Source organism: Narcine bancroftii, chromosome 2 (genome assembly GCF_036971445.1).
Source record: "Narcine bancroftii isolate sNarBan1 chromosome 2, sNarBan1.hap1, whole genome shotgun sequence".
NCBI lineage: Eukaryota > Metazoa > Chordata > Chondrichthyes > Torpediniformes > Narcinidae > Narcine > Narcine bancroftii.
Genome location: NC_091470.1, coordinates 372,005,527 through 372,027,512, shown reverse-complemented (window position 1 = coordinate 372,027,512; position 21,986 = coordinate 372,005,527). Strand labels below are relative to the sequence as shown.

At 47.2% G+C, this 21,986-nt stretch overlaps 1 protein-coding gene across 6 annotated transcripts in view; it reads left to right on the top strand.

The window, feature by feature from the left end:
- The window catches only part of LOC138755880 (acid-sensing ion channel 2-like), a 151,084-nt gene extending 129,388 nt beyond the window's left edge, over positions 1-21,696 (top strand). For 5 of the 6 annotated variants that reach the window (XM_069922629.1, XM_069922628.1, XM_069922632.1 and 2 more), the window contains 5 exons: positions 2,285-2,376; positions 8,880-9,026; positions 12,312-12,391; positions 12,476-12,547; positions 13,156-21,696. In XM_069922629.1, coding sequence (XP_069778730.1) covers positions 2,285-2,376; positions 8,880-9,026; positions 12,312-12,391; positions 12,476-12,547; positions 13,156-13,260 — 496 coding nt within the window. In that variant the 3' untranslated portion in view covers positions 13,261-21,696. The remainder of the gene's footprint in view (positions 1-2,284; positions 2,377-8,879; positions 9,027-12,311; positions 12,392-12,475; positions 12,548-13,155) is intronic. The other variant, XM_069922633.1, reaches the window with a different exon arrangement.
- Positions 21,697-21,986: the final 290 nt, after the last annotated feature.

Genomic DNA, 21,986 nt, shown 5'->3' with positions numbered 1-21,986 from the left:
TCACTTCTGATTCATGACTGCACCTTCGGCTCCTTCAGTGGAGATAAGGTGCATTCTCACCATGGGATTTCTGGGTGTTTCTGGTGGCCGTGAAGCTGGCCGCTGCGCTGTTTGGTGTTTTGTGATGTTCACCCCAGTCACTTTTCAAAAGAACGAGCGCCCCAGGTTTCCAAGCCTGATTTGGCTTCCCACACCCTGCGGACGACAACTTCCCTCCCCCTCCCCACCCGAAACAAATTGAATTAAAGATAGAGTTAAAAAGTAATTTAAAGAAAAACAGGTCGATCGCTATTACTCCCTGTCATTTCTTCCGCAGAACCCAGTTTGGGAAGCTCTGATCTATGTTAGTGATCTGGATAATAATATGATAAATTGGATCAGCCAATTTGCTGATGACACGAAGATTGAAGGCGGAGAGGACAGTGAGGAAGGGTTTACAGGAGGGATCTGGACCCGCTGATGACACGAAGATTGGAGGTGGAGAGGACAGTGAGGAAGGGTTTACAGGAGGGATCTGGACCCGCTGATGACACGAAGATTGGAGGTGGAGAGGACAGTGAGGAAGGGTTGACAGGAGGGATCTGGACCCGCTGATGACACGAAGATTGGAGGTGGAGAGGACAGTGAGGAAGGGTTTACAGGAGGGATCTGGACCTGCTGATGACACGAAAATTGGTGGTGGAGAGGACAGTGAGGAAGGGTTTACAGGAGGGATCTGGACCTGCTGATGACACGAAGATTGGAGGTGGAGAGGACAGTGAGTAAGGGTTTACAGGAGAGATCTGGACACGCTGATGACATGAAGATTGGAGGTGGAGAGGACAGTGAGGAAGGGTTTACAGGAGGGATCTGGACCCGCTGATGACACGAAGATTGGAGGTGGAGAGGACAGTGAGGAAGGGTTTACAGGAGGGATCTGGACCCGCTGATGACACGAAGATTGGAGGTGGAGAGGACAGTGAGGAAGGGTTTACAGAGGGATCTGGACCCGCTGATGACACGAAGATTGGAGGTGGAGAGGACAGTGAGGAAGGGTTTACAGGAGGGATCTGGACCAGCTGGAAAAATGGGCTGCGAAATGACAGGTGGAATTTAATTCAGACAAGTGGGAGATGTTGCATTTTGGAAGGGCAAACCAAGGTAGGACATACACGGTAAATGGTTGGGTCTGAGGATTGCAGAGGAACAGTGGGATCTGGGAATACAGATACATAATTCCCTGAAAGTGGTGTCACAGGTGGACAGGGTTGTAAAGAGAGCTTTTGGCATCTTGGCCTTCATAAATCAAAGTCTTGAGTAAAGGAGTTGCGATGTTATGGTGACGCTGTCTAAGACTTTGGTGAGGCCAAATTTGGAATATTGTGTGCAGTTCTAGTCACCAAACTACAGGAAAGATATCAATAAGATAGAAAGAGTGCAGAGAAGATTTACTAAGATGTTGCTGGGTCTTCAGGAGTTGAGTTACAGGGAAAGATTAAACAGGTTAAGACTTTATTCCTTGGAGTGTAGAAGGATGAGGGGAGATTCAATTGAGGTATTTAAAATTATGAGGGGGAGAGACAGAGGGTAGGTGAGATACAAACCAGAGGACATGGGTTAAGGGTGAAAGGGGAAAAGTTTAGGGGGAAACTTCTTCACATAGAGAGTGGTGGGAGTGTGGAACGAGCTGCCAGCTGAAGTGGTGAATGTGGGTTCAATTTTAACACTTAAGAAGAATTTGGACAACTACATGGATGGGAGGGGTGTGGAGGGCTATGGACTGGGTGCAGATTAGTGGGACTAGGCAGAATAGTTTGACATAGACTAAAAGGGCTGAGGGGCCTGTTCTGTAATGTTCTTTGGTTCTTTCATGGTGTGAGTGGTGCAGTGGATGGAAGTAGGTATAGGGTAGGGAGGGTGGAGGTGAGGGGGGATGAGGGGGAGATGGAGAGGAGGAAGAGGGAGTGGAGATGGATGGGGAGGAGGGGAGGTGGTGTAGATCACGGGACAAGGGTGTGAAGGGGAGGGAGGGTGTGTTGAGGGGAGTCGGGATGGAAGGGGTGTAGATGGGAGGGGCAGGGAGGGTAGAGGGGAGGGGGCGATTGAGAGGAAGAAGAGGGAGTGGAGACAGATGCGGTGGAGGGGAGGTGGTGTAGATCAAGGGTGTGAAGGGGAGGGAGGGTGTATTGAGGGGAGTTGGGATGGAAGGGGTATAGATGGGAGGGGCAGGGAGGGGAGGAGGTGAGGGAGGGTGAGGGGGAGGAAGTGAGGGGGAGTGAGATCACCTGTTCCATGTCGCCACCAGGGAGAACATTCTGGTTCTGGACATTTTTTTCGAGGCCCTCAGTTACGAGACAATCGAGCAGAAGAAGGCGTACGAGATGGCTGGGCTTCTCGGTGAGTCCCTGAGCCCTCCCTCCAGGACTTCCAGTCCAAGGACCAGTGATCCCTCCAAGGGTCAGTGATCCCTCCGGGACCCTCAGTCTGATGGTCAGCAATCCCTCTGGGACTCCCGGATTGAGGATCAGTGATCTCTCTGGGGGAACCTCCATGCTGTGGATGTGTCATCCCCTGATTGTTTCCTAAGTTTCTGCTCCATTCTCAGCTTCTCTCTCCTGTGACCCCTTTCTCTTTCATCTGTCAGCTCCTCTTCTCCAACCCCAGACACCACCCTCTCCCTCCCTCCCTCCCTCCCTCCCCCACTGACTCTCTGCATGCACTCTTCAGCCCATCTTGTCCACACTGACGAAGCCAGTCCCATTTGCGGGTGATTTTCCCATGTTTCTCTCAGCCTTTCCTGTCTGTTAACAAATGTCCCCGCCTCCACCACTTCCTCCAGCAGTTCATTCCACCCACTCCCCCACCTCACTACCTTAAACCCATGCTCTCCAATTTCAGATACCCCCACTGTGGGAAGAGTTCTTAAACTATTCACCTTATTTATGCCCCTCATAATTTTATCACCCTTAATTGCTGTATCATTGATCTCCTTCCTGTAGTCAGTGACAAAACTGCACATAATATTCCAAATCTGGCCTCACCAATGTCTTTACCATAACTGCCCAACCTACTGTACTCAATACTTTGATTTATGAACTAAGAAACCTTATTAGTTCTCTTCTTTGGCTTGGCTTCGCGGACGAAGATTTATGGAGGGGTAATGTCCACGTCAGCTGCAGGCTCGTTTGTGGCTGACAAGTCCGATGCGGGACAGGCAGACATGGTTGCAGCGGTTGCAGGGGAAAATTGGTGGGTTGGGGTTGGGTTTTTCCTCCTTTGTCTTTTGTCAGTGAGGTGGGCTCTGCGGTCTTCTTCAAAGGAGGTTGCTGCCCACTGAACTGTGAGGCGCCAAGATGCACGGTTTGAGGCGAGATCAGCCCACTGGCGGTGGTCAATGTGGCAGGCACCAAGAGCTTTCTTTAGGCAGTCCTTGTACCTCTTCTTTGGTGCACCTCTGTCTCAGTGGCCAGTGGAGAGCTCGCCATAGAACACGATCTTGGGAAGGCGATGGTCCTCCATTCTGGAGACGTGACCCACCCAGCGCAGTTGGGTCTTCAGCAGCATGGATTCGATGCTTGCGGACTCTGCCAGCTTGAGTACTTCGATGTTACTAACAAAGGAACAGCAATGGAAAATTCACCAGACAGTGGTAGATTCCAAATAATAGTTTTTATTAAATTATCAATAACACATTTCTTACTTAACTCTAAATTTAATTCCGCTCTATGCAAATATGAGTGTGCGTGTAATTAAATTAAAACCATTACAGTTTAACCTTGATTCTGAAAAAGTCCATTTTAAAGTCCAGTTTCAAATATCTTGTTGAACTTGAGGATCCTTTTTAAATTGCAGTTCAGAAATAATTACGAAGCACTTTTAAACATTATGTCTTCAGATCTCTTTAATCTCACGAGTTTCTTGATGAGCTCTCTCAGAGAGATATTCTTCAAACAGGAGTGACCATCTTCTGGACTCAAATGAGGCTGCCTCTCTTCTTACAAGAGCAGTTGGAAGTGGTCTTACTTATTTAAAAGCCACTGATAACCAAATAACAATTACAGTACAGAAACAGCCCATCTCAGCCCCTCTAGTCCACACCAATTTAAGTGATCTCCTCTAGTTCCACTCACCTGTACCCTGCCCATAACCCTCCAATCCCCTCACATCCATGCACCCATCCAACCTTCTCTTAAATGGCAAAATTGACCTTGCTTAAACCACCTCTTCTGGAAGGTCATTCCACTTAGCCTCCACTCTCTGAATGAAGAAGCCCCCTCTCATATTACTTCTAAACTTTCGCCCCCTAACCTTTAACTTATGACCCCTCACTCCAATCTCACCTACCCTCAAGCATATTCACATCTACTCTATCCCCCTCATAATCTTAAATACCTCTATCAAATCCCCCCCTCAACCTTCTACGCTCCAATCAATAAAGACCCAGTCTACTCAATCTTTCTCTGTATTCTAGATACTGCAATCCAGGCAACATTTTAGTAAATCTACTCTGCACCATCTTTACCCTATTAATATCCTTCCTATAAATTGGGGACCATAACTGCCACAGTATTCCAAACTTGGCCTCACTAAATTGATTTATAAAGGCCAACATACCAAAAGCCTTCTTCACCACCGTATCTACATGAGATTCCACTTTCAAGGAACGATGAACCGTTATTCCAAGATCTCTCTGCATTCCTCAGTCCTCTCCCCTTCACAGCACATGTCCTGTTTTGATTATTCTTCCCGAAATGGAGCACTTCACACTTATCTACATTAAACTCCATCTGTCACCTTTCCCCCTTTCTTCTAAGCAGTCCAAATCCTTCTGTAGTCCATGAAAACCATCCTCACTATCCACAACTCCCCCTATTTTTGTATCGTCCGCATATTTACTCACCCAATTTACCACTCCATCATCCAAATTATTAATGTAAATGATGAACAACAAGGGACCCAACACTGATTCCTGAGGCACATCACTTGTCACCGGCCTCCATCCTGACAGACATTTATCCACCATGACTCTCTGGCATCTATCTTCTAGCCACCATTGAACCCATCTGACTATCTCAACATTAATACCTAGCGTCTGAACCTTCCTCACCAACCTTCCATGTGAAACCTTATCGAAGACCTTACTGAAATCCAGATAGACCACATCTACTGCTCTACCTTCATCAACCTTCCTAGTCACCTCCTCAATACATTCAACAAGATTTGTCAAACATGACCTTCCCCACTCAAACCTATGTTGGGTGTCCCTGATCAGTCCCTGCCCCTCTAGATACTTATACATATTATCTCTAAGAATATTTTCCATTAGTTTACCGACCACTGATGTCAAACTTACCAGCCTATAATTGCTAGGCCTACGCCTGGAACCCTTTTTAAACAGAGGAACCATGTTTGCGACACACCAATCCTGCGGCACCACACCCCCCCCATTGAAAAATCACTCTCAGAGCCTCCGCTATTTCCTCCCTGACTTCCCTCAAGGTCCTGGCAAAAATCCCGAAAGGACTTGGAGACTAATCCACCTTTATATGCCTCAAAAGTTCCAATACCCCCTCTTTCTTAATCCCTACATTTTCCATAATCACCCCTTTTGCTTTTCTTATCCTACATGATTCCATATTCTTTTCTCTAGTGAATACCAAAGAGAAGAATTCATTCCATATCTTCCCCTTCTCATTTGACTCCGCACACATTTGTCCGCTCTGATTCTCTAAGGTTCTAATTTTATCCTTCACGCTCCTTTTGCTATTCACATATTTGTAAAAAACCTTTGGATTTACTTTCACCCTGTTCGCTATAGTCACCTCATACCTTCTTTTCGCTATCCTAATTTCTTTATTAAGCTTCTTTTTATGTTGAGTATCTCCTGTGATAAGGATGATACATTACAAAACAGCATCACCCTCTCTTTCCAGAGTCTACTGTTTCAATCCTGTCTTTCTCAGGAGGTCAGTTTTCTTCAGTGATGTCCAAAATGTCTTCATTTTGTTTTTCTGACATAATGTGACATGACATCACCACAGTTTTAGTTTCATTTCTGCAGAACCTTTTGCCTTTCTTAAAAACCATTCCATATCCATAAAAATCTCCAACCTCATCTCTGTTCCAAAAGGGTTAAGTGGTTTATAATTCCAGAAAGTCGAGCATAGTCACAACAAATGACACGAGTTTTGAAACAGCTGACAGTTTAATGCTGGTCGTACACAAAAATCCTTTTAAGAACCACACATGGTACTTGAGGGTCAATTAAGACACTTCTTCAGCTTTATGGCTTTGATTTTCCAGACATGTTGACTTTAAAAATGAACTTTCTTTCTGAGTTTAATGGGGTATCTGGAAATGTGTTGTGACCTGTGTGTGACCCTGTATCCATCCCACAATTCCTTCACTAGAAATATATTTAACTCTATAACTTACTTTACTAAGAAATATATATTTTATAACTAAATATTAACACAAATCCATTACAAGGCCAAGATGCCAAAAGCTTTCTTTACAATCCTATCCACCTGTGATGTTGCTTTCATGGAATTCTGTATCAGTATTTCCAGATCCCTCTGTTCTACCCCACTCCTCAGTGCCCGACCATTTACCATGTACGTCCTTTCTTGGTTGGTCCTTCCAAAATGCAACACCTCCCACTTGTCTGCATTAAATTCTATCTGTCATATTTCAGCCCATTTTCCAGCTGGTCCAGATCCCTCTGCAAACTTTGAAAACCTTCCTCACTGTCCACAACGTCTCCAATCTTAGTATCATCCACAAATATGCTGATCCAATTTACCATGTTATCATCCAGATCACTGAGAAACACGACCAACAACAATGTTCCCAGCACTGATCCCTGAGGTACAGCAAGTTTCTGAATGAGCTTACTATGGGGGACCTGGTCAAATACCTTAATAAATTCCATATACACTACATTCACCACTGAACCTTCAATTTATTTCATCACCTCCTTAAAAAACTTGCAGGAACATAAGACATAGGAGCAGAATAGGCCATTCAGCCCTTTGAGTCTGCCCCACCATTTAATCATGAGCTGATCCATTTTTCCACTCAGCCCCACTGCCCTGCCTCTTCCCCATAATCTATGATGCCGTGGCTAATTAAGAACCCATCAATCTCTGCCTTAAATACACCCAGTGACCTGGCCTCCACAACCACCTGTGGCAACAAATTCCAAAGATTCATCTCCCTCTGGTTGAAGAAATTCCTCTGTATCTCTGTCCTAAGCGGACCTTCTTCAATCCTGAAGTTGTGGCTACACTCTCCCACCGCGGGAAAGAACCTTTCTCCATCTACTCTGTCCACGCTTTTCAACATTCAAAATGTTTCAATGAGATCCCCCCCCCACTCATTCTCCTAAATTCCAAGGGGTACAGGCCAAGAGCTGCCAAACGCTCCTCATATGACAACCCTTTCATTCCTAGAATCATCTTTGTGAACCTCCTGTGAACCCTCTCCAATGTCAGCACATCCTTTCTTAAATGAGGAGCCCAAAACTGCCCACAACCCTCCACGTGGGGTCTAACCAGGGCCTTATAAATCCCAACATCACATCCCTGCTCTTATATTCTATTCCCCTTGAAATGAAAACCAGCATCGCATTTGCCTTCTTCACCACCGACTCAACCTGCAGGTTTACCTTCAGGCTCCTGCACGAGGACTCCCAGGTCCCTCTGTATCTGGGGATTTTCAATTTTCTCCCCATTTAAAAAATATTTTTCCCATTTTTATCAACCAAAATGCATGGTCATACACTTTATGACATTTCATTTGCTACTCCTCTGCCCATTCTCCTAATCTATCTAAGACCTTCTGCAGCCTTCCTGTTTCCTCTACATGACCAGCTCCTTCACCCACCTTCGTATCATCTAAAACCTTGGCCACAAACCACTCATTCCAAGATCTGCTTGGAGGATTCATTCAGAGTGATCAACAGAGGTGGATAAGTGACAGAAAAGGATTTGCACAGCTGTGGGGAATCCACAAGGGGTGGATCAGAATAAGAAAGAATAGGAAGAGCAGTGGGGAGGCCATTCAGCCTTCATACTTCACACCTTTTGCTTTCTTATGCTGACCCACTACCCTTTGGTTCCCTTCATGTTGAGTGAAACAGGAAAGACGGCAGATGCTGTGATTGCAGTAAACAGACAAAAGTGTTGGAGGAATCAGCTGGTTCCGCGGCATTGTTCATGCAGCAAAGATATTGAGGCAATGTTTCAGCCCTGAGTCGATCAGCGCCGACAGCGGTAATCAACCCTGACCGCGGTAATTAATGCCGACTGCGGTAAGCAAAGCCGACCCGGGTAAGCAACACCGACTGGGGCGAGCAACATGGACCGCGGTAATCGGCACCAACCACAGTAATCAGCACAGACTGCGGTAATCAACACCAACCGGGATAATCAACATGGGCCGCAGTAATCTACACGGACCATGGTTATTAACATCAACTGTGGTAATCAGCACCGACCACGCTTATCAATGCCGACCGTGGTAATCAGTGCTGATCGTAGCAGCATCCGGGGGGGTCAGGTTTCAGGCGAATCGTCCCTGTTCTGGCGTCACGACCACGCGCTCTGGGAGTCCACGTTAAGATGGTGCTGAACCCCTTCCACCTCGGGGACGAAGCCCACAAGCCCGTAACTTGTTGGGGGGCATCATCATGTCACTTCCAGTTTTAGGACAGCCAGAGTGGAAGTGACACAAGAAGTTGGCTGGAAAGAGAATATAAGTTTTTCCTGCTCATCTCAACCTGAGCCAGGCGTTTTCCTCTGTAGCTCTGTCATCAGTGGTGCTACATGGTGACCCCAATGTGATTCGAAGATGCACCTCGGACATTAGGCATGTGTCACGGAAAGACAATGTCATTGCAGGTACCCTCTCCAGACCTGAGATCAGCTACATCACGGGGGGCCTGGACTTGAATACTTTGGCCAAGGCTCAGCAAGAGGATGCGGAGGTGCAAGCTTCCCAGACCACAGTCACAGGGCTCCAACTGCAAGAAACAGAAATGGGCCAAGGTAGGACTACACTACTCTGTGATGTTTCCACAGGAAGAGACAGGCCCCTCGTACCCATGTCGTGGCGCAAAAGACTTTTCGACCATGTACACGGACTGTTGCACCCCTTGAGTCACTTCAGTTAAACTTATAACATGCAAATATGTCTGGCATGGGTTGAAAAAAACAGGTCTTTCAGTGGGAAAAGACTTATCTGGATTGTCAAACGGCCAAAGCATACCAAGGGCCTGATGCAGCATTTCCCTTCCACCACTCAGAGGTTCCACATATCTACATCCACATCGTTGGACCTCTGGCTGTTTCACATGGCCACAAATACATTCTCACCATGGTCGCTCGATTCACCCGCTGGTCAGAAGTTGTGCCCACGGTTGACATAACAACTGTGACTTGTGCCAGGACATTTTTATCTACCTGGGTGGCACGTTTTGGGGTATCTGTGTGTATCACCTCCGACGGAGGGGCACAGTTTAAATCCGCACTTTGGGCCAATTTGTCGCACCTCTGCGTCACGCGACTCCACCACGTCCTACCACCCGCAAGCTAATGGGCCAGTGGAGCACTTTCACAGGCACCTGAAGCAGGCTCTGCAAGCACGTCTCACAGGCCTGCATTGGTTGGACATGCTGCCCAGGGTCATAACTGGGAATATGGACTGCTCCAAAAGAGGACTTGCAGGCATTGTCAGCTAAGTTGGTTTATGGCTCCCCACCCACGCACATCCTGGCAGATTGCGACTTGGTGTCTTTTGTGTTTGTGCACCGGCCAACATGGGACACAGCTACAGCATCCCTCCATCAAACCATACAAAGTGCTAAAAAACAACAGGCCCAGCCTGCTGTTGGAGATTGGAGGCAAACACGAGCTGTATACAAGAGACTGGCTCAAACCCTCCCATGTGGACGTTTCCACCGATGCATCGCCGTGGTCGCCCTCTGAGACAGCCTAAGACTCAGACTATCATACTGGGGGTCAATTCTGAGGGGGAGGGGTACTGTAGCTGCATTCGGGGAGCGGGATTTCAGACGCAAATCATCCCCGTAATCCCAGCTAAGATGGTGCTGGACCCCCCCACCCCACCTCAGGCACGAAGCCCGTGAACCAACATCATTTCCAGTTTCGGGACGGCCGGACTGGAAGTGACAGAAAAAGTTGGTGGAAAGAGAATAAAACAGCTTTTCCTGCTCATCTCAACCTGAGCCAGGCATTTTCTTCTACAGCTCTGCCATCAGTGGAGCTACACCGACGACGGTAATCAGGATTGACTTCGTATGAACGTTGTGAGTCTGGCTGAGTGCCTCCAGCACTTCTGCGTGTTTTAACTTATCGATCTTTTACATTTACTGAATATTTTTCTTTCTTGGCACAGTGTGGTAATCTAATGTACACTGTAGTTGGTGAATCTTATGTTCCTGTGTGGCTCAGGTATTGTGGCCCGCATGTGCACACATATGTAGATGTGCAAATACATCCACATGTATCAAATGCCCAGACAACTCCCAGACGCTGCCCAGACAACTTCCAACATTACCCAGACGCTGCCCAGTCAACTTCCAACATTACCCAGACACTGCCCAGACAACTTTCAACATTACCCAGACACTGCCCAGACAACTTTCAACATTACCTGGACGCTGCCCAGACAACTTCCAACATTACCCAGACAACTTCCAACATTACCCAGACGCTGCCCAGACAACTTCCAACATTACCCAGACAACTTCCAACATTACCCAGACAACTTCCAACATTACCCAGACAACTTCCAACATTACCCAGACACTGCCCAGACAACTTCCAACATTACCCAGACACTGCCCAGACAACTTCCAACATTACCCAGATGCTGCCCAGACAACTTCCAACATTACCCAGACAACTTCCGACATTACCCAGACGCTGCCCAGACAACTTCCAACATTACCCAGACAACTTCCAACATTACCCAGACAACTTCCAACATTACCCAGACAACTTCCAACATTACCCAGACACTGCCCAGACAACTTCCAACATTACCCAGACACTGCCCAGACAACTTCCAACATTACCCAGATGCTGCCCAGACAACTTCCAACATTACCCAGACAACTTCCGACATTACCCAGACACTGCCCAGACAACTTCCGACATTACCCAGACAACTCCCGGACAACTTCCGACATTACCCAGACACTGCCCAGACAACTTCCGACATTACCCAGACACTGCCCAGACAACTTCCAACATTACCCAGACGCTGCCCAGACAACTTCCAACATTACCCAGACGTTGCCCAGACAACTTCCAACATTACCCAGACGCTGCCCAGACAACTTCCAACATTACCCAGACACTGCCCAGACAACTTTCAACATTACCTGGACGCTGCCCAGACAACTTCCAACATTACCCAGACAACTTCCAACATTACCCAGATGCTGCCCAGACAACTTCCAACATTACCCAGACACTGCCCAGACAACTTCCGACATTACCCAGACACTGCCCAGACAACTTCCGACATTACCCAGACAACTCCCGGACAACTTCCGACATTACCCAGACACTGCCCAGACAACTTCCAACATTACCCAGACGCTGCCCAGACAACTTCCAACATTACCCAGACGCTGCCCAGACAACTTCCAACATTACCCAGACGCTGCCCAGACAACTTCCGACATTACCCAGACAACTCCCAGACAACTTCCGACATTACCCAGACGCTGCCCAGACAACTCCCAGACAATGCCCCTTCAGAAACTGCTGAGACATCAGTCAGACACTACTCAGAAGTTACCTATCAAGAGAGTGCTTGGATGTCACCCAGCCAGACACTGGCTGTTCAGACAGAGCACAGACATTTCCCAGACACTAGCCGCCCAACATTAATGTTAATGTAATAAAAGAGGTGAACACATGTACACACGTATCAATGTTCAAATGGAGAGATAAGAATTCGAATTTATTGTCACAAAGTTCATTGTTTTGTGGCATCACGGATGCAAATATTGCTATAAATTACATCTAAAAATAAATGAGTGCAAAGGGATATTTCATTGGTGCACAAGTGGATTGCTAAGTTTACCCAGGCTAGTGTCTCCACGCATGGAATCTGTGCTCCTCCCCCTCTGCCATAGCAGCAACACCCAGAGTACTGGAGGAACTCCGGGTCAGGTAGCAGGCGAGAGTCCACGTTTTAGCCCAAGACCCTTCAGCGGGACTGGGGAGAAGGAGCGGGCGGTTTCTCTGTGTCCAAGTCAAGGTTGCTGGTCTCTCACCCCTGTCCTATTTACCTTCCAGGTGATATCGGGGGGCAGATGGGCTTGTTCATCGGAGCCAGTATTTTAACCATCCTGGAAATTTTTGATTATCTCTATGAGGTGAGTGGTGGGGCAGTTCCCCGCGAGGCAGACAGTCACGCCCCCTCCGCTCCCCTTCCTGACTGCCCTCTCTCTGGCCGGCAGGTTTTCAAAGACATGTTGTGGGATTTCGTGAGGCGCAGGAAAAGGCCAAGGAGAAGCCATTCTGACAACCTGGTAAAGACCCAGCACACACAGTGGACACGGCTAGCACATACGTGTTCCCAACATCACCTTCACATTTGTACAGAACACACATCGAACGCAGGATAGGCAATGCCTGAACCTGACATGATGCACAAATTAAACAGCATGTGTCATGCATACAACACGCACACAACACGCACACACGTTAATCAAAATCCCACACAAATACACATTTCCACAGACACACATGAACATACAGTCAAATACACATTTGTACAAAAGCACGTCCGTGGGGACGCTGGGCAGGTAGCGTCCAGGCAGCTAGTGTCTGGGAAATGTCTGGGCTTTGTCTGAATAGCAAGTGTCTGGCTGGGCGATATCCGAGCGCTGTCTTGATGGGTAACACCTGAGTAGCATCTGACTGATATCTCCACGGTGTCTGGAGGGGCAGTTATTTAGGCAATATTTGGGCAGAGTCTGGAAGCGATCTGGGCAGAGTCTGGGAGCGATCTGGGCAGGGTCTGGGCAGGGTCTAAGAGTTGTCTGGGTATAATCTGAGCAGCTTCTGGGAATGGTCTGGGCAGGGCTTGGGAGTTGACTGGTCAGGTAGCCCCTCTAACTTGCCATCTCCCTTCCAGAGCACTTGCGACACACTGAGGAGCCATTCGGACAGTCTGGGCTTCACCCCCCACATGCTCCCTCGTCACCCCACCCTTGGCAACTTTGAAGAATTCGCCTGTTGATGACCCTGGGAACAGCGGGGGAGGGGGAGGCTGCGAAGGAGGAAAAAAGCGCCACACAAAATTAAACTGAAGCAGGAACCCCGGCCGAGGGCGGGGAAAGCATCAACGTGGGAATGGAAAACCAGGCAATGTTCAAAACGCGGGCTTCTCTCTGCAGCACAGTCCCAACACGGTCCCCAACACAGGCTCTCATCCTCAGCACAGTCCCCAACACAGGTTCTCGTCCCCAACACGGTCCCAACACAGTCTCCCATCCCCAAGACGGTCCCAACAGTCTCCCATCCCCAACATAGTCTCTTGTCCCCAACACGGTCCCCAACACAGGCTCTCATACCCAACATGGTCCCCAACACAGGCTCTCATTCCCAACACGGTCCCAACACAGTGTCTCGTCCCCAACACAGTCTTTCATCCCCAACACAGTCTCTCGTCCCCAACACGGTCCCCAACACAGGCTCTCATCCTCAGCACAGTCCCCAACACAGGTTCTCATCCCCAACACGGTCCCAACACAGTCTCCCATCCCCAAGACGGTCCCAACAGTCTCCCGTCCCCAACATAGTCTCTTGTCCCCAACACGGTCCCCAACACAGGCTCTCATACCCAACATGGTCCCCAACACAGGCTCTCATACCCAACACGGTCCCAACACAGTGTCTCGTCCCCAACACAGTCTTTCATCCCCAACACAGTCTCTCGTCCCCAACATGGTCCCCAGCACAGGCTCTTGTCCCCAACACGGTCCCCAACAGAGACTCCTGTCCCCAGCACAGTCCCCAACACAATCTCCCATCTCCAGCATGGTCCCCAACACAGGCTCCCTTTCCCCAATGCAAGATCTTGTCTCCAGCACAGACGCCATGCAATCCTTTGCCACTGGTAAGAGAACATAGAACATTCCAGCAAAGTACAGACCTGTCAGCCATGATATTGTATATCCTAACTATGTAACCTACTCCACAATCTCTTACCTCCCTCACACCCATAACCCTTCACTATCCCACACCCATAACTCTCTATTTTACTTTCATGCATGTGTCTAAGAGTCTTTTAAATGTCCCGATTGTACCAGCCTCCACCACCACCCCCGGCAAGGCATTCCAGGCCCCCACAACTCTGTGTATAAACCCTGATGTTTCCCCCAAACTTCCCTCCCTTCACTTTGTACAGATGCCCTCTGGTGTTTGCTTCTCCTATCATCCTTCTTCACTCCAAGGAGAAAAGTCCCAGCTCTGCTGACCTTGCCTGATAAGACACATTGTCCAATCCAGACAACATCTCGGTAAATTTCTTTGCACCCTCTCCAAAGCTTCCACATCCTTCCTGTAGTGTGGTCTAACCAGAGTTTTATAGAGCTACCATCATGTACTTACCCATCACACCTACCTACCTCACTATCCATCCTGATTCACACCAGATGCCATGACAAACCTCCAGGCAAGGCCATCACGGTGGGTGGGACATTCCGATCGATGTGGTCAAGTTGATCCTGTTTGATTTCTCTGACCTTAAAATGTTATCAGGGTTGGTCAGGGTTGAGGTGCAAGGACAGGCTGGTACTTTTCTCCCCGGAGTGCAGGAGACTGACGGCAGCCTTATCGACAATTTATAAAATCATGAAGGTAAATTATAACAGTTGGGTCAGTGAAATTTAAACTATCAGGCACTGGTTTAAGGTGGGAGGGGAAAGGTTTAAAAGGGACCTGAGGGGCACCTCTTCACGCAGAGGGTGAAATGAGATGCTGGTGGACGGGGTGGAGATGGGGACAATTTTAGCCAGGTACATGGATAGGGAAGGTTTAGTTCAACCATTCTTGAAAGGGACCATACGGCTCCCCGGTGGGGCACAGCACCTTTAAGATGGGCCATGGACTGAAATCTTTAATAAGGGGAGCTCAAGGTGCATGGAAAATAAACAGATTAAGCATTTTTAGGGAAGGAAAGGACTTTGCTGCTCGGCTTTGGTCTATATTCGCTGAGCAATGGTTCCCCCATTTGGATTTTACTTCACATTATCTGCCAAAGCACTTTCATGTCTTCTTTTACCCTTCCTTAAACATTCTTTTACATTTTCTAGACTCTGCAAATAGCTCATTTCCTCCTTGTTGCCCATACCCCATATATAACCCCCCCCCCCCCCCTTCTTCACCAGCTCTTCAATATCCCTTGAAAACCAAGGTTCCCCATGTCTGTTAACTTTGTGCTTATTCCTGGTAGGAACATGCAATCTCTGTTCTCTCAAAATTTCATCCTTGAAGGCCTTCCCCCTGCTGGGTGCATCCTTGCCAGAAAATAACTCATTCCAATTGACTCTTCCGAGATCCTTCCTCATTTCCTCAAAATTGGCCTTTCTCCAATTCAGAACCTCAGCTTGAGGACCAGACCCATCCTTCTCCATAATTAACTTGAAATAATGACGTTATGGTCACTGGACCCAACATGTTCGCCTACACAGACTTCTGCCACCTGACCTGTCTGGTTCCCTAAAAGAAGATCAAGTTTTGCATCCTCTCTCATTGGTGCCTCTACACATTGATGTAGAAAACTTTTCTGTACACATTTGACAAACTCCAACCCATCCAGTCCTTTTACCCCATGAGAATCCCAGTCTATGTGCAAAAAGTTAAAATCTCCTGTTCTTTACATCAGGTCTGTTATCTCCCTACAGATTGTGGCCACCCATTTCAATTCCCCATCCCATCCCTTTGCCGACATGTCCATGGTCTCATTAATTGCCAAACTGAAACCATCCATAGATTGGAGGAAAAACACCTCATCTTCCATCTGGCCCCCTCCAACTGGATGGAATTAACATTGACCTCTGATTTCTGTTAGCACATAAATCCCCATGTCTCCTTTCCTGTAGCTCTCGCTTCTCTTTTTCATTTGTCTCCTTTACCTCAGCTTTGCATTCATAGAGACAAGACCCCCTCCCCCTATCAATTCTCTCCTTTCCTCTCTCCAGGCCTCTTCTCCATATCCAATTATCATCTTTTGTCTGTTGGTCTGTTCTCCTCCCCCTGCCCTTGCTTTTAATTCAGACAGCTGCCTACTTTTTCCTCATACCTTGAGGAAGGTCTTGGGCCCAAAACGTAGGTTATATATCTTTACCTCCTATGGACACTGCAAGACCTGCTGAGTTCCTCCAGTGTATCTGTGTTTTTATTCCAGCGAGATAGTTGGGTCAGTGCTAGGTTCAGAAAAACAGAAAGGCAGGGAGGGGGAGACCATGGTGTCCTTGTACACCCGTAGCTGAGAGGATGGGTTCAGGTGCAGCGTGATGGGGAAGGACTACAGTACGATGGCCTTCATCATGAAGGGATGCAAAGGGCCTTGATGAGACACCAATATAGGTTTGGGTTTCTTTAAATTAGGAAGGATTTTCTTGCCTCGGAGAGACAGCAGGAAGGGTTAATGGACTAATCTCCAGGATTGACAGAAGAGAAGAACGAATAGAAATGGTCGGTTACTTTCTCAGGGTGAGGGGAGGAAATACCTGAGGAGATTGGTTTAAGGTGAGGGGAGGAAATATCTGAGGAGATTGGTTTAAGGTGAGGGGAGGAAATACCTGAGGAGATTGGTTTAAGGTGAGAGTAGGAAATACCTGAGGTTTAAGGTGAGGGGAGGAAAGTTTAGGGAAGATGTCAGGGGTAGGAATTTTCCACACAGAGTGGTGGGGGCCTGGAATGCGTTGCCAGGGGTGGTGGTGGAGGCTGGTAAGATGGGGACATTTAAAAGACTTAGACAGGCATGTGGATGTAAGAGAAATAAAGGGTTATGGATGTGTGTGAAGGAGGGAAGGGTTAGATTGTTGTGGAGTAGGTTTACAGAGGTTGGCACATTGGCAGAAGAGCTTGTACTATTCCAGAATGTTCTATGCTTGCTGCTATAGAGCTGTACTCAAAGAAACAGGCCCTTCAGCCCATCTTGTCCATTTAGCCCCTTATCCACTGGAGTTTGGAGCAATGCGAGAGGGCCTCAGAGAGCCCTATGAACTTTGTGGTAATAGGTTTCCCATAATTTGATTTAATAAAATTCTTAGATTTTCCTAGAAGTGTTTTACTTGAGTGCACGACCAGGTGGAATGTAAAAAGGTTAATGTTTCTTCACAAAACATATATATTCGATATATTAGAATTTAATTTATGCAACTTCTGCGGGAGAAAATTACTTACAACTTAAGAAAGAGGTACCACATGTTTTTTCAGGTAGGACAGTCATGTTTGCACAACGCAGGGTGGAATATTTGGGACACTTATTCTGTTCCTGAGTTCTGTGCCCAGTTCTTTCCTCTATTAGAAATTTAGCTAATTAAATCCTATGAACTGGATCCCAGACCCCGACAATTCCTTTTCTTTTTTCCCACTTTTCTGTTTTCTTACCTATCTTCTCTCATTCTTTATTTCAGAGCTTTATTTGAGGTGGGATGGGGCTGTTTGGAGATATGGACAACTTGTACCATTGATTTTTAAATTTCTATTTCTGTATTTAAGTAATGGTTATTTTTGATGCGTGTTGTCCACAAAATCAAATTAAAATATTCCAAAGAGAACCCTATGAACTCTAACAGGCTGGACAGATGGTAAAGGAAGTTGAGAGTTGGGTGTCTTTTTTGTCCCCAGAGGTGATATTCCCCACCTCAGACAGCAGTGGAGATGGAGGCTTTTTAAACCCTTTTCTTCCCACTCACATACAATCCCTTACTAATCACAGAGTACCAATGGCATAAGGAATATTTAAGGTGGAATGTGAGTGTAGGGGGGTGGTTTGAAAACCACTAATCTAGATGAACAACAAGGAAGGATGTGAGAATGGGGACCGAATGGCCTCCTGCTCCCATGTTCCTGCGGCTCAGGGAAGGCATTGACAGGGGTTTGGAAGATGTTCCTGCTGGCACCTGTGGGTACATCCTCACTGGTATCAGCCCATGCTGACTTAGGTCCCTCTGCATCTCACTGTCTAACCGTCTACTGCCAGGTCAGATGGAGGTGTGGAATTAGGCCATTTGACCCATCGGTTCTGCTCCCCATTCACATCACAGCTGATGTATTTTTCCAGCCTTCATCCCATAACCTTTGGCTTCACTTTAAATTTAACCAATGACTTGGCCTCCACAGCTGTCTGTGGCAACAAATTCCACAGATTCACCACCCCCACCACCCGGGTAAAGAAACTTCTCATCTCTGTCCTAAAGGGGTGTCATTTTATTGTAAGGCTGTTCCCTCTGGTCATGGACTTTCCCACTGCTGGAGTCTGGCATCAGATGAAACGAGCAGCCATCAGCAAATGTCCTGCTATGAAGCTAACAGGGAGAGAGGGTTAATGAAATGACTCAGCTTTATTGACTCATGTCCCAAGATGTAGCAAGGAAATTTGTTGTCCGACCAGTCCATCAAGGCATCCTGCACATAGTACAACAGTATTGTGCAGATACCGAGCGAGATCAGTTTGTACAGAGCAAAGACAGCATAATTTACCAGTTTAATCCACAGAAGTTCTGGAGAAGCTCAGCAGATCATGTAGCAGTCAAAGGAAACAAAGATATTTCACCGATGTTTCAGGTCTTAGTCCTTCATCAAGTAGTTTCTCCAGCACGTTTGTGTTGGTTAAGGATCTTATCTTCCTATGAATGCTGTGTGGCCTGCTGAGTTTCTCCAGCGCATTTGTGTATTAAATACAATTACACCATCTGCAGACTTTTTTGTTTAACATCATAGTTTTCCTCATGTGAGGTTCATTTAGGAGTCTGATAACAGCAGAGAAAAACCTGTCCTTCATTCCGGGGGTGCGTGATCTCACACTTGTGAATCTTCTTCCTGTAGGAAAGGGGGTGGGTTTGTGGTGAAGAGAATGTGGCTGGAGTGGGATGAATTTTTTAATAGGTTGGCTGCTTTCCAAGGTAGCAGGGTGTACAGACAGAGGCGACAGGCAGGCAGGGGTCTGGGCTACTGGTGGATGGTGAAATCCAGGACTGTGGCTGGAACACATGATGCCAGTTCCTCCAGCACTCCTGGATGCCACTCAGGCTATTGTGATCATTCCACTGAGACAGGAAGGTGATATTTGGCCATAATTGCCTTCTTAGGACAGGAGCAGTCTGTCTCGAAACAGAAAATGTCGGATCACTTAGCAGGTCAGGCAGCATCCAGATGGAGGGGGAGAAGTCAATGTTTGAGAGGGATGATCTTCCATTGAAAGGAGGTTCAGCCACAGTGCTGAAGGTCTCGGGAAACAGAAGGGACAGGACCATGTTCTCTGGCTGTTCGTGATGGCCCTCTAACAGTCAGTTAGTGCCGACACTTTTCAAATGAAGCCTGAGCTCGTGTCCAGATCCACAGCAATTCCACAAACAAGGTGACGTCACCAGGAACATTTCCAAATGGAGAAGTGGGACCTTTGCTGTTTCCTCATCTCGAGGACAGTCCACCCCCCATAACCCACCACTACGTCCACATAACCACCCCCAGGACTGCCCCTCCCACAGTGTGACCCACCCCCAGTACTGCCCCTCCAAGTGTGACCCTCCCTCTGTACTTATACAATTTCACCATAACATCCTAACCCCTGTACTCAATACTTTCATTTATAAAGGCCAAGATGCCAAAATCTCTCTTTACAACCCTGTCCACCTGCGACGTCACTTTCAGGGAGTTCTGTATCTGTATCCCCAGCTCTCTGCTCCTCCGCACCCGGCCATTTACAATGTACGTCCTTCCAAAATGCAACACCTCACACTTGTCTGCATTAAATTCCATCTTCCATTTTCTGACCCATTTTTCCAGCTGGTCCAGATCCCTCTGCAGCTTTGAAAATCTTCCTCACTCTACAACGTCTCCAATCCTAGTGTAATCTACAAACTTGCTGATCCAATTTACCACATTATCATCCAGATCATTGATATAGATGGCAAACAACAATGGTCCCAGCACCGATCCCTGAGGCACCACTAGTCACAGGGACCTCCAGTCTGAGAAGCATCATCCACCACTACTCTCTGTTTTCTCCCACACAGACAATTTAAAATCTAGTTTACAACCTCTCTATGGATACCTTGTGTCTGAACCTTGTCAAAGGCCTTACTAAAGTCCATGTAGACAACATCCACAGCCTTTCCTTTATCTACCTTCTTGGTAACATCAAAAAAGTCTAGAAGATTCATTAAACGTGACCTACCACACACAACACCATGCTGACTGTCCTTAATCAGGCCCTTAGCTGTTCAAATACTTGCAGATCCAATAAATTTACCCACATCAGGCTCACTGGCCTGTAATTTCCTGGTTTACTTTTGGATCCTTTCTTAAACAACGGAACAACATGAGCTGCCCTCCAATCCTCCAGCACCTTACCCATGGTTAAGGACGTTTTGAATATATCTGCCAAGTCCACTGCAATTCCTGTACTCGTCTCCCTCAAGGTCCAAGGGAATATCATGTCAGGCCCGGAGGATTTATGTACCTTTGTTATGTTATTTTAAATTATGAAGGGAATAGAGTAGAGGGTAGGTAAGATTCCCCTTGAGGGTAGGTGAGATTGGAACAAGGGGTCATGAGTTGTGGGGTCAAAAGTTTTGAAATAACATGAGAGGGAGCTACTTCACTCAGTGAGTGGTGGTTGAGTGGAATGACCTTCCGGAAAAGCAAGGTCAATTTTGTCATTTAAGAAAAAGTTGGAGGTGCATGGATGTGAGGGGATTGGAGGTTATGGGCAGGGAGCAGGTAAGTGGACTAGAGGAGATCACTAAAATTGGTGTGGACTAGAGGGGCCGAGATGGCCTGTTTCTGTACTGTAATTGTTATATGGTTTATTCGCTGTGAGGCAGCAAGCACCTCCTCCTCTTTAATCTCTATACATTCCGCACCACTACTGCTGGTTTCCCTTCCTTATACACTAAGCCAGTTTTAAATACTGATGCAGGGTTCTGCCTTCCCCCAGCTTTCCAGGTGAGTTCCCTGAACAGGGAGATGGAGTCAGTACCTCCTGGCTGGGCTAAACATCCCCCACTAATTGCCCCAAATCCCTTTCCTCTCATCACTGCCTTCCCTGTCAAGGAAAATGTGATTGTCCCATTCCAGCTGCCCAGCTCTACCAGGTTGGTCAGACCTCATCTGTCCTCTCTTCCCAACTGATCTCTAGCTGTGGAAGTCTGGATGCTCTATCATCCAGATTCAAGGGGTCCCATCCCTCTCAATGCCCGAGGCAGCGTCTCTGTCTGGGTCCCCCATCCCCCAGATCCTTCCCCACCCCTTTTCCCTCATGATCTCACTAGCTGCATGCAGACCAATCAATTCCATCACCAATCATTGCCCAGCTTTTGTGAAACATATACATAAAATATACAGAGGTATAAATATACTAATAATACTGAACTCTGGACATTGTAAATGTATTAATGAAGCAAAATTAATTACAGTAAATAAATTGTTCTGATTTTAATTGGTGAGTTGTTCTATCTGGTGACGTTCTTACATTGTGTTCTCCACACCAGCCATTGTCAATGGAGGGCTACAGACTGAAATCCTAAATGTTTATGTACGCAAGAAACCAACTAAATCTGACTGCTAAATGGGGAAAGGGGCCCATAAACTTTGAGCAAAGTCCTGAGGGGGCCATAGCCAACAAAAGCTGAGACTGGCTGCTCTAGATTATTCCCAACACTCGTAAACCTTCCTGGCCAACCTCTCTTATTCTCCCGAAATTTGAAGCCCAGCTACCTGAAGCCCTGA